We start from the raw sequence: 13,187 nt of genomic DNA on the forward strand, positions 1-13,187 counted from the left end.
AGGAGCCGCGGTCCAGGGCGCCGCGGGTGCTGCCTCGGGGCCCCCCGAAGTTCTGGGGAGCCTGAGCAGGGGGCCTCCCTGAGACCGTGGAAGCCCAGTCCTCAGGACTTGGAGAGGATGGGTGACCGGTCGCGCCAGGGACAGGGGTTACCGCATAGCGATGGAGTCTTCCCGCCGGGATGGGCCGCGAGGGGTCCTTGGGGCCCCGAGCCCGACCGACACGGGAGACGCTACTCCAAGAGGGCAGGTGACTGCGGGAGCGTCCGGCGCCCACGTGGCCCGCGCTCCCCTCCGGGTCGCGTCTTACCGAGTTGTTGCCGGGTTTCCCTTGAACCAGGAGAACTCCCGGAACCGCTGGCCCGCCGCGGGGCCTTCGTCTGCGGCTGCCGCTTGGGTTCCTGGAATAAAGCGCTTCACGCGGTGACGTCGAAGGCAACGTAGGCGAGGGAGGGGGCGGGCTGCCTGGGAGCCAGCGCAGGGGAGCCCACGCGATACGGCCCCGCGGTCAACCTACCTGGACGCAGATTACCTGCGCCAGGTCTGACGGGAGGGGGTGGGGAGACGTGAGCCGCCGCCACCGCCCACATCCCCGTGGCAGACCCGCCCCTCCTCGTGGCCACGCCCCACATACCAGACGCCTGCTGGGCGGGGCTGCCTCTCGGTACTTCCCGGGGGTGTGAGAGGTAGGACAGGGAAGGGAGGCTGGAGGTGTACCTAGGACCGTACCCACACGCTGCGACCGCGACTTCTGCTAAGAGCCCAGGGTCCTAGGACTGGGCACAGAAGAGCAAAGGGCACCGGAGGACTTCATCCACGCCCGGGGCCCTCAGTCCTCCTAAACAAGGGCCAGGAGGGGCGGAGGTCCCGTTGCCCACCACTCTGAATGCCCATCATTAAACATTGGTTTCGTGTTGTCACGTCCTGTTTCTGTCAGTATCTCAGGTAGAAAATACTGAAAATGAGGAAAAACGTCTGAGGATGCTAAGGCTCTCAGGGAGATAGGAAGGGCCCTTCCTCTCTGTGGAGGTGCAGGGCATTTGGGGCCACCAATCATGGGGAAGTTTCCAGACCCTGCCCAGTGGTAGTCCCTGGCCAGGGCAGCGCAGCTCTGCTTTATCAGCCAGGAACTAAAATCACCTGTGTCCTCAAGTGACACGACCACCAACCACTTGAGGTTGATTCATATGATATATGCTGTATAGAAATTAACCACAACTAGATGTAGCCACATGGATTTAAAAAGAAAAAAAACCTACATTGAATGAACACTCACAGTGATTTAGTGCTGTACAATTTATATAAATCTTTGAAATCAGTGGTACATTTTATAGATGCTGATACTGGTTGTTCAGTAAGTAGCTAAGTCGTGTCTGATTCTTTGCCACCACATGAACTGCAGCACCTTCTCTGTCCATCACTATCCCCCTGAGTTTGCTCAAACTCATGTTTATTGAGTCAGTGACGCCATCCAACTATCTCATCCTCATCACTTCCTTCTCCTCTTGCCCTGTGTTTCCCTAGTATCAGGGTCTTTCCCAGTGAGCCATATCTTTGTATCAGGTGGCCAAAGTGTTGGAACTTCAGCTACCCTGACACTAGTAGGCAGGGTTTAAAACCATAAATCGAAGTGGGCTTAAGTGCCTAGTGGCCACCTCTGGACCCCCGGGAGAGAAGTACAAAGGGGTCTTTATTATGTTTTCCCTTTAATTTTTAGCTGTTCTGGATCTCCCTTGCTTTGCACAGGCTCTCTCTAGCTGTGGTGGGTGGGGGCTGCTCTTTATTGAGGTGCATGGGCTTCTCATTGCAGTGGCTTCTCGTGTGGAGCACAGGCTCCAGGCGCACAGGTTTCAGTAGTTGCAGCACTCAGGCACAGTAGTTTCATAGTGCAGGCTCCAGGGTGTGCGGGCTTCAGTTGTGGCACCCAGTCTTAGTAGCTGAATGGCATGTGAAATCTTCCTGGACCATGGACTGAACCCGTGTCCTCTACTTTGGCATGTGGATTCTTATCCACTGTGCCACCAAGGAAATCCTTTTTGACAGAATTTTAAAAAATTCCACTGGCCCACCAGGGAAGTCTCTGTCATATCTTTTTGTGGAAAATGTAAATTGAATTACTTCATGTTTGTTATGTCCAAATAGTGCTTCAAGGTGTTATATTATTTTTATGTTTTAATTTTTTTCAAATCACTTCTGCCTTGCTCTTCGCTAAGACCAAAGACACAGAAGGAAGACCAGCACCCCCACCTGAGAAGCACAGCCAAGAAGGGCCAATACCCCCTGGGATGTGGAAGGTGGCACCTGCAGCCCCAAGACTGGTGTTTCTGGAGGCAGCTGCCCCCTACCATGCTGTAGGGCTAGGGAGTCAGACCCAGGAACCATGTGGGTTAGGGTGGCCTCTCCCACCTAATGCCAGGGTCCCCAGGGCCTGAACCATCCTGATGTGAGAAGGCACACATGGTGGATGTGAATACCCAGACATCCACACCACAGGGCAGAGATGGAGCCTCCTGCAAGAGCCCAAGACTGGATGCTTATCTTGGAGTGAGGAGACAGGCACAAAGGCAGCTGCCTATACTGTGTCCAGGGGTGCCTGGTGGGGCACAGGGTGTCACCTGCCCCTCTCTCCCTGCCGTCAACCTCAGGAGGGTCAAGGAGGTCAGCTGCCCCCCAAGTGTAAGACTCCCCCCAAAATAGGATTATGCAGGGATCATTAAATAAGACACACACCTGGTCTGAAGTGAAAACATTTATTTTTTACAAGTAATCTTTATTATAGGTCAACATTCAGACATAGAGACCATCACCATGGGAAACCTCCATGACCCCCCAGCCCAGCCCCAGGTGTGTGCACGGGCTCAGGGCAGAGGTCGGACCCCAGCAGCAGGACAAACCAGCACACGGACGACCGTGGTCCATGCACCTGCATTTAGCTTCTAACCACAATGTATACAGGTTTCAGTGTAAACTGCTTCCCTTGCCCACCCGAAACACCATCCCATCTCCAAGGAGACAAAATCGACCGGAAGTTGCTGCGCACAGGACCCAGGCCCAGCCTCTTCCCCCAGGTGACGTAGGAGAGTAAATGTGCAAGCTGGAGCCCATCTATCTCCTACCTCACAGGGACCCTCTGGGTGGATCTGGGGTCAGGACAGAGACCGCTTGGAATGCGGCTTTGTCATTGGTTCTATCTGATGCCTACAAAATGGGTTTTAATGTTTCAAAGGAGGGAGGGGTTTCCAGCCACATCTGAGTGTCATGAGACACTCACCTCGGGGGTCAGGTGAGTCCCCAGGGATGGGAAGGCAGCCCTGTCCCCCACCCCAAGAGACTGACACCTGGCCTGCCACCCACACCTATCCCAGGACACAGCAGGGTTGGGGTTTCCTTCTGTGCACAGCGGGCCAGCTTGCTCAGACCCCTGCTCCTGCCCACTGATCAAGAAACCAGAGGCAGTTTTGGAGCCAACGTTTATTGTACTGTCGCTTCGCCCTGGACGGCAGCAGTCACGCTGCTGGGTGATATATACATATACACATATGTACACACACTGCCCACACCTACAGCAGAGACGACGCCAACCGTGCTTGAAAGGACAGTTAAAATGTAGCTTTTGCCAATTCCACAGGAGAAGGAGTCACAACCAAAAGAGCAGAACAGGAGTCCTGTGTCACATGGGTTCACAGCTCAGAATACTGGGAAAGGAATGAGATCAGTCACTTTTCACACCCCTTCACCACACCCCGCAAGCAAGCTGTGTCCCTGGCAGGGCTTGCTGAGAGCCAGGGAAGGGTAGACAGGGCCCCCAGGCTCTGGGCACCCACCCACTCACTGAAGGTCTCACACCAGGTGCCAGGGAGGCTGCCCATCTCCCCTGGAACAGGTCCTCCGCCCCACCCGGAGCAGGAGCGCCATGTCCATGTTCCCTAGTGGGTTCCTCGTGGTGCTGGCTGCTCGACTGATCAGAGAAGCAGGAAGGCTCACGCACGAGCAGTAACGTCTGAAGCAGTTTGAAAACAGAATAACACCCAAGGAAGACAAGAGACCACGTCACCAAGCGGAAACAGCAATCTACAGGCCACCAGCCTCTGACCAGCCCCCAGCCACTCCCATGCCCCTGCAGGACCTCAGGGCACCCCACACTAGCCACAGCACTTCTGCTTTACCACCACAGCAGGCAGAGGGTCGTCCCCTCTGAACACACAAACAGGGGATGCTCCAGACACAACACCCTGCTCACCAGGGAAACACGGGCCACAGGAAACAGGGAAACACAGCCAGGGGCCTAGGTCTCCAGTCAGGGGGAGCATCTGAAGGTGCCGAGAAGACTTTTTCTGCTTCCAGATCAAGAAAGTGGACACACAGGAGGGTCTGAGTCAGGGTCAGGTGAGGGGGCATGGTCTAGACCCAGCAGGTGCTGGCTCCTTGGGGACCTGGGCCTCATGCAATCGTTACCATCACCAGGAGAATTCTTGTCATTGTCATCATGATTTATTAGGTTTTTGCAATTCTGTGGGAGACTGGGTTCAACAAACTTGCAGACCTGCCCCTTTTCCACGGCACCCTGGTCTCCAGGGGATCATCACGTTTCTAGCAGATGAGCAGTAAGATTCCGGAACTGAGACACACCTGACAAGGGGCTCACCCTGACGTGTGTGGGGTGGGTCTTGGAACTTTCCACCCACAAAGCAACAATACAGCCACTGCAGAAGGGGTGGCAGCCTGCCTGCTGGAGTCCAAGCTTTGAACTTGTTTTTTGGCCATTCTGGAGAAAAACAACTCATTTCCTAAGCTATTTCCAGAAACAGGATGGCTAACTAGGGCCTGCTCTCAAGCTGAATTCTTTCTGTCTGCCTGGGGCTGGCACCAACGGCCAGCCTCCTCCCTGGTCCAGGACAGGTCAAATAACCGATTCCTTGTTCTTTTAAGAAGTCTGATTTTAGCAGGTTATTTCTAATTTAATACCAGTGCATTTATCTCAACTCTCACTGAACGTCTTCATGATCATTTTCACAGGCAAAACCCCAAATAAAACAGTACCATTACGTGCCTCTGGACCTGGTGATTGCAGAGCACAGCACAGCAAGTGAGCTGGGGCTATGGGTGGGCAGGTGGGGTGGGGGACAGTGGCTCTGGGAGGGTGTCCTGGTGCGTCTGACCTCCTCACGTGCAGCCCCTGCCCACAGCCTCCCCCATTGGACACTGAGGAGGAGTCCAGTGGTCACTAGGTTCATTCTGCAGAAACCAGGCAGGCCTGCTTGGGCCACACAGGTCTGGAGGTGCAGGTCTGACACAGGCCCAGCACAAGCACGTCTCCAAGTCCTCACAGTGGTGGACTATCCCCAGGGCTGGACACAGACAAGACAGACTGGCTTCCGACAGTCCATAGGTGGTGGTGCTGAGACAGAGGTGAGAGAGCTTCTGTGGTCTGGCTGCAGGTGAATGAGCCAAGGGTACCGAGGCCTCCTGGGGACTGACTCTCTGCCCGGAGCGTGCCTTTGGTCCAGCTGGTCCTTCCTCCATAAGCTCAACGTCTCTAACTGCCCAAACCATCCACAATGGCCAAAGGGAGCAGTTGGAGGAAAGTGGGTTGGGGGCGGGGGGGGGGGGCGGGGGGGGGGGGCGGGAAGCAGGAGGGCTATGCAGCCCACTCACCACCGGCAGCCTGGACTCAGCCCCTCTGACTACCACTAATTGGGCCACTGATACCATCTGTGGTTCTTGGAAGTCCAAGAAAGGATTACGAAAAGGCCAGGTGGGCCTGAAGGAATGTGGAGGGCAGTGCAGGGAAGGGGAGCATGAAGGCTGCAGGGACGGTCCATCCGGGTAGGGAGCACACTCGAAGCACAGGGGCCTCAGGTCAGATACGGGAATACCTGCCATGAGGCGAAGCAGACAAGGTGAGCATGAGTACCACAGGGCAACACCCCGGGACTGGGAGTCAGGCCCAGTGCCTTCCTGTCAAGTGAGTTCAGAGGCTCTGCCTGTGGCCACAAGGTAGGCAGACAGGGCAGGGAGCAGACCCCACAGCTTCCATCAGGCAGCACCTGCCTCAGGCCCCCATGAAAACAGGAAACGGAGTGCCCATCCTGCCTGAGCCCACCTGGCCATGGGGGACCACAAGGGCCATCCACCTGCCACGTCAACCTGCCTGAGAGTCCTGAGGCAGCCCTACGTCTGGTGAATGCAGTCTGGCTGCAACACGCCCACAACACAGACAGACATGGACATAACCCATACATGCTATTAAAAAAGGAAACAACAGAAGATGAAGAAGACCGTAGCTAAACTGCTTTAAATACTGCATGCTACGCACTTCATGTGTCGGGGGTGGATGGGCGGGCACAGAGGCGGGTCGGCGCGGCCCTCCTGGGGCCAGGGCGGCTCCCACGCCATCTCTGTGACTACAGTTCATGATTCTAAGGTTGAGTGGCCGGGTGCTGACTGATCCTGGACTTAGTTGAACCCGTCAGTGTGGTAGCTGGGGTGGGAGTCAGCCGTGAGCTGAGTGGTCTCCGTGGCAGATGCTGGCTGGATGACGATCGGCGTGTCTGCGGCCTCTGCAAGCAAGCGACGCACATGGTGTGAGGTCAGGCTGGTGAGCTTCACGGCCCCCGACACTGTGTGACACGCTTGGCCGTCTGGTGGCTCAAGTGGGGTCAGAGGTCGTAGGACAAGCACTCGGAAAGGTGAGGCTGCCTGGACCTCTGCCCCACACAACCTTCCTCAGTGGCCTCGGCCCTCGGCCCTCCCCGCCTACTCGGCCACCACAGTCCGCGGCGGGGACAGCCCTCCGAGCCTCCTTTACCTCCAGTGTCCACGTTCACACCTCAACCGTCCCGCTGCCACCACAAACACTCCCGCACAGTGTCAGTGCCCTCCTGTTTGACGAGACAGGGCGACACGTTCAGGGCCCGCTCCGGCCCCGCCCCTCGCGCGCCACCCGGGTGGTGGGCGCACTCACCCCTCTCGTCGGACTGCAGCTGCGCCTCCAGGTCCTCGGGGGACACATAGAACTCGGTCTCTTCACCCTCCGGCGCCTTGGGCTTGCACTTGCCACAGCAGCAGTTGAAGCAGCAGCAGAGGCAGCAGCAGCAGTAGCAGCAGGTGAGGAGCCCACAGAAGATGAACAGGGCCTGGGGGGAGGGGGACAGGGCTGTTAGGAAGCCGGGGCCTGGCCCTCACCCCCGCCCACCCCAGCTATAGAGGGGTCCTCAACCAACAGTGGGTTCTTCCCCAGATCAAGAAGAATAAAGAACATTAAGACAGGAAGACAGGAAAGGCAGAAAAAAGACCAGCTGCATAAGGCAGAGTAAATTCTGAAGGGGGGGAGGTGGGAAGGGGGACTGGCAGCCGCCGGATTGGCTTCCAACAGCGCAGTGCCCAACAGTGAGCCACGCTCTCGGGCCTTACACGGCAGATGCTTCGAATAAAATCAGGAAACCAAGTAATGTTAACAGATAAAACAATACTATCTTTTCAAGTTTCTCAAGCTAGACATTTCAAACACATCTTCTCAATCACAAAAACAAATCTCTTCACATTGTGATGACAAAAGTTTGTTTCCTGTTTCTATTACAGCAACTCATAAAAGAAAATGCTGTGGATGCCACCCCTCAGCACAGGCCCTGCTCTGTGCATCCAGGTCAGCTGCAGGCAGGCCACGAGGCCCGCGAAAGCTGCTGGGATGTGACCTTTGCCTGTATACACAGGGATGAGGAGCCTGCCGCATGCCTAGACCCACCCACCAGGATGCAAGTGTGGGAGTCGCAGCCTCACCTTGGCCCACCAGCTGGAGAGCACAAAGTAGGTGTTCACGTTCTCCTCCCCGAACTGCTCGGCCACGTAGAGCCCCAGTGAGCCGTACTTGTCGTAGATGTTTCTTTTTGTGGCGTCCGTCAAGATGGCGTGGGCGTTGTTGATCTCCTTAAACTTGTCCGCAGCCTCCGGGTTATCAGGGTTCTTGTCAGGGTGGTATTTCAAGGCCAGCTTCCTGCAAACCAAAACCATCTGCTGGTCATGCATTTTGTACTCACCCACTGGATGGAGGGCTAGCAGAGACACATCTACCTGTCACCAGCTCCCTTTATTTCCACAGAACTCAAGAACGCCAGGGTCAACAGAAATTTCTGCAATTGTCCAGAGCCATCCACATAGAAGCAGGTGCCCTGTGGGAGCTGACCTGCAAGCAGCTGGCCTGAGCGGGCCTGCTCTGATCTCCCCCAGGAGCTGCCAACCCCGCTGCCGCCCTCTAGTGTCCTGGACGCTCACTGAACATCTGTCAAATGGAGGCAAGGGCAGGGACTGGGGAGCAAAGGCTTTTTAAATGTGTCTGATAAGGAGATAAGGGAGACCATAAAGGACTGTGTCAGGTGGTTGCATCAATGACAGTGTCTTAGAGACACTGCACAGGATGGGGGTGGGGCAAGCTCGGAGGGAAGGCTGCCCCCTTCCCCAGGGTGTGGAGAATAACCCACAGTCACAGCTCAGCACACTCGACCTGCCCGCCAGGTCTCTGCTCCAGGGCAGGGAGTTCAAATGACTGGCAAGGAGCTGTTTAGTTTTGTTTTGTTAACTTATTTATGTAAGGGGCTTTTTCTTTTTTTTTTTTTTAATACAGGGGGCTGTTTTCTGTTGCCCAGAAAGCATTAAGGTAACACTCATGAGATGCAAGAGAACTGCTACTGTGACCCTGCAAGTAGGCCAGGGAAGCAGGGAGATGCAAGAGCCATGCAGGAGCTGCTGGGGAGGAGGCCTCCTACCGATAGGACTTCTTGATGTCATCCGAGGTTGCGTTCTTGTCCAGCCCCAGCACATGATACAGGGACTCCCCAGAGGTAGAGAGCGAGCGCTGTCTCTGGTCTGCCATGGCACGCTGTCTACAAGGAGAGCGCAGGGAAACAGCAGACAGCGCAGGTTAAAATCCCCAGTGCCGAGCGGACAGGCTTGACTCTATTTTAGGCAAAAATTACAGCGCTTTGTGGGGTCACAACATACACAAACATAACACATTCATCTACAGCAGAAAAAAGTGACAAGTGGTCCCACGTTAGGGTAAAGGGCAGTTTCTGACTGCTACAATATTGTCACCCTAAGCAGGCTATTAAATTTAAGTGTGTTTACCACAATCCCTTGAGCAACCTCTAGGTAAAGATATAAGGGGGCCTAGCTAGAAAGCTCCAAGAAAAATGAAAAGGAAACTCTACAGATGAAAACCTCCAGTAAAACGAAGACACTGTCAAATAGGTAAAAATGCAAGAGACACACTTTAAAAACAGGGTCTCAAAATATATAAGGCAAATATTGACAAATAAGGGGAGAAGCAGACAATTTCACACTCACAAAAATCTTAACACCCCTTTCGCAGAAACTGACAGAACAGAAACAAATACAAAGTTAGGAAAAATGCCAACAATCTGAAGAACACTGTCAACCAACATTACCTAATTACCTGTATGACACCCACATCCATAGAACTTACACTTTTACATGATGGGCCTTAAAACAAGCTTCCAAAAATCTAAATGGACAGAGGACTTCCCTGGTGGCTCAGCAGTAAAGAATCTGCCTGCTCATGCAGGGGACACAGTTCAATCTCTGGTCCGGGAGGATTTCACATGCTGTGGAGCAACTAAGCCCATGCGCCACGACGGCTGAGCTGCAGCTTAGAGCTTGTGCTCTGCTACAAGAGAAGCCACTGCAATAAGAAGCCTGTGCACCGCAACTAGAGAGTAGTCTGTGTGCAGCAACGAAGACCCAGCACAGCCAAAATTTAAAAAAAAAAAAATTAAATGGACTGAAATCATATACAGTATGTCCCCAACACGAACAGATTAGAGACCCAAAAGGGAAGTATCCAGGAAAACCTCGGTGTTTACTATTAAAACAATACACTTCGAAATAACATGTAGTTCAAAGAAAAGGGGACAGACATAATTTCTAAATTCATTACTGATGTCATAATCTCTGTGTGATTATAAGCTACTACTTAAAAATAAGTTGGTATATATAAATCATAGTTGCCAAAACTCAGAAGCAACTTCAGCTGGTGATGGATAAAAAACTGTGGTACATCCAGATGGTGGAGTATTACTTAGCACTGACTGAAACGAGCTACCAAACCATGAAAAGACACGGAGGAGCCTAAATGCATTTAACTCAGTGAAAGAAGTCAATCAGAAAGAGCTACACACACACTGTAGGATTCTACCACTCTAACACTCTGGAGAAGACAAACCTATGGAGACAGTAGAAAGACTGGTGTTTGCCAGGGGCTGGGGGCAGGGACGATAAACAGTCAGAGCACAGAGGGTTTTTACAGCAGTGAAACTATTCTGATACCACAATGCTACACACACATCATCATACATTTGTCAGAATTGGAAGAATGTGCAACACCAAGAGTGAGCCCTGTTGTAAACTGTGGATTTGAGTTAATCTGTATCAATGTTAGACCATCACTCTAAACAATGTACCCCTCAATGCCAAAACACTGGGACTGGGGGCAGGAAGTACAAGGCAACTCTCTGAACAGTCTACTCAATTTTTGTGTAAACCTAAAACTGCCCCCAAACAGTTATACTGTCCTCAGAGACTGAAATTACAGCAAGCTATGACCACAAGGAGCACAGAAAGAACGCAGGCTCCGGAAATCACCATCTGAGCAGGGAAGCTGTCAACAAAGCAGAGGGCACAACTGCCTGTAACGGCTGGAGACCAGAGCACAGAGGAGGCACGATTCAAGGAGCATGAGGAGAGAACCAGCATATGGAAAATAGAAAACGAGAAACCCCATTTAATGGGAATTTGAAAGGCAAAGAATACAGCCAACTGAGACAGAAATAGTCAACCGAAAACAAAATTAGTGCTGACAGAAAACACAAGTGTGCAAACTGCAGCCCTGCCGAGCAAGGTCAAACGTCCACATCCTGGGCACTGAGAACTTCCCCCCAAAAAACATGCTTCCGGTTCTAAGGAGAAAGGAGTTTCGTCCCAGGAGTCCATCATCAACAAGACGTAAGTCAGAAAAATGTTTAAATGCAGGAGTTCGGGAAAAGCACAGCTTGTGTATCCTGAACGAACCAACGATCTGGACAGCATTTCAGCAAAATGAGGAAGGAAATCAAGAAAAAGGAAAAGGAAAACATGTGGTTAAGAAGAGTGGCGGCAGCTGCTTCAGAGAAGGGTCACTTCTGATCACAACCAGGACACAAGCACGCGAACTCCCTCCAAACTGGGTTCCTCAGGAGCCGGGCTCCCCCAGGCACAACGACAACTGTCAGAGGCACAGACAGAAGCACAGAGGTGAAGTCAGGACCCAAGCCAAACCGAAGGGCACAAAGAACGCTGTGATGTCGGTGTGTCACTGTCGAGCCTCACTGCCACCCCAGAGCTGATGGGCTCTGGAACCAGGGTAAGCCCCGTTCTAACAGCTTCCAGCTGTCGACGTGGCCAGGTCACTGCAGCACTTGGCGTTTACCTCCTCACCTGGATTAGAAACAAGGACATACCTCCCCACTGCCAGGGCAGGGCCTGCAGGGAGCTCAGGACCCTCAATGACGTTGATGACAGCATATTCTCGTCAAGTCTCCATTACTAACAATTTACTCTACAGCAGAAGTAACATGACTGTGTCAAGTTTATTTACTACTTTGCTAAGTAATTTTTTTGGTCCTGAGTAACTGTTCTAGAAAATACAACTTCGACAAATTACTTCTTATTATCAGTTACTCAGTTCCTATTGAATAACCCTTTTACAGCCTACCCACAGAAAAATATCAATAACTGATACTTTTGTATCTGCTCCATAGAAGTTAACTATATCATCAACTGTGTTGTTGTTCAGTCATTAAATCATGTCCAACTCTGTGACCCCATGGACTGCAGCTGCAGCACACCAGGCTTCCCTGTCCTTCACCATCTCCCGGAGTTTGCTAAAACTCATGTTCATTGTATTGGTGATGCCATCCAACCATCTCGTCCTCAGTAGCCCCCTTCTCCTCCTGCCCTTGATCTTTCCCAGCATTAGGGTCTTTTCCAATGAGCTGGCTGTTCACATCAGGTAGCCAAAGTATTGCAGCTTCAGTTTCAGCATCAGTCTTCCCAATGAATATTCAGGGTTGATTTCTTTTAGGATTGACTGGTTTGCTCTCCCTGCTGTCCAAGGGACTCTCAAAAGTCTTCTCCAGCACTGCAATTGGAAAGCGTCAATTCTTCAGTGCTCAGCCTTCTTTATGGCCCAACTCTCACATCCATACATAACTATTAGAAAAACCATAGCTTTGACTAGACAGACCTTTGTTGGCAAAGTGATGTCTCTGCTTTTGAATATGCCATCTAGGTTTGTCACAGCTTTTCTTCCAAGAAGCAAGCATCTTTTAATTTCATGGTTGCAGTCACCATTCACAGTGATTTTGGAGCCCAAGAAAATAAAGTCTGTCACTGTTTTCATTTTTTTCCCATTTATTTGCCATGAAGTGATGGGACCGGAAGCCATGATAGTTTTTTGAGTGTTGAGTTTTAAGAGGTGCCAGCTACTTAATGTGACTGACAAGAACTCCCTGTGAAACTTTAGCTTCTAAGTCAAGACTCCCCAGCACCACTTATGCCTGAGACCTCCATGTTCCTGTACCAAGTGGCAGCATTTCCTGGTCTACGACAAAACCACCCAAGGAAACACAACACACATGTGGATTAGTCAGGGTAAGCCAGTCTCTGTGGTTCATCACCTGCCTCTTCACACATACAGACCAACCACTGACTTTTAAAACCTTAGAATTAGATTTCTTAACTTCAATGAACTGCCAGCAACTATATCCAAATTTTAAAGGCCAATATTTGTTTAATAATAAATACACCTCTTGAAACCCAGCCAAATAAATAATTAAATAAAAATATTATTAAAAAAAAAAAAAACACATCTCTTCAAACCCAGGGATTAAAAACCAGGTTCCACGTTCTCAGTCCCTGGTACCCACAGCTTCCCCTCCCCAACCGGGAGCTGGAACCCCTGTGATGCTCGGCACCAGAGTGTGTTGGGGCAGGGCAGGACCTTCAGAGTAGACACTGGCACCACCAGGCAGGTTCTCCCCACAGAAGAGCAGGCTCATGCTCACACAGATCAAGACTGTTAGGAACCAAGAGCTTTCAAAAAAACGAGTTGGTGATAAAACCCAGCCAGTCAAGATGGG

At 52.0% G+C, this 13,187-nt stretch overlaps 1 protein-coding gene across 3 annotated transcripts in view; it reads right to left on the reverse strand.

Moving 5' to 3' along the window:
• Nucleotides 1–2,733: 2,733 nt before the first annotated feature.
• Nucleotides 2,734–13,187, reverse strand: part of DNAJC5 (DnaJ heat shock protein family (Hsp40) member C5) — a 28,577-nt gene continuing 18,123 nt past the window's right edge. For 2 of the 3 annotated variants that reach the window (XM_061126809.1, XM_061126810.1), the window contains 4 exons: nt 8,760–8,876; nt 7,777–7,990; nt 6,962–7,133; nt 2,734–6,557 (listed from right to left, as the gene is read on the reverse strand). In XM_061126809.1, the coding sequence (XP_060982792.1) occupies nt 6,454–6,557; nt 6,962–7,133; nt 7,777–7,990; nt 8,760–8,866 (597 nt within the window). In that variant the 5' untranslated portion in view covers nt 8,867–8,876 and the 3' untranslated portion in view covers nt 2,734–6,453. Of the gene's footprint in view, nt 6,558–6,805; nt 6,879–6,961; nt 7,134–7,776; nt 7,991–8,759; nt 8,877–13,187 lie in introns of all 3 variants that reach the window. The other variant, XR_009690084.1, reaches the window with a different exon arrangement.

This window comes from Dama dama, chromosome 23 (genome assembly GCF_033118175.1).
Source record: "Dama dama isolate Ldn47 chromosome 23, ASM3311817v1, whole genome shotgun sequence".
Lineage (NCBI taxonomy): Eukaryota > Metazoa > Chordata > Mammalia > Artiodactyla > Cervidae > Dama > Dama dama.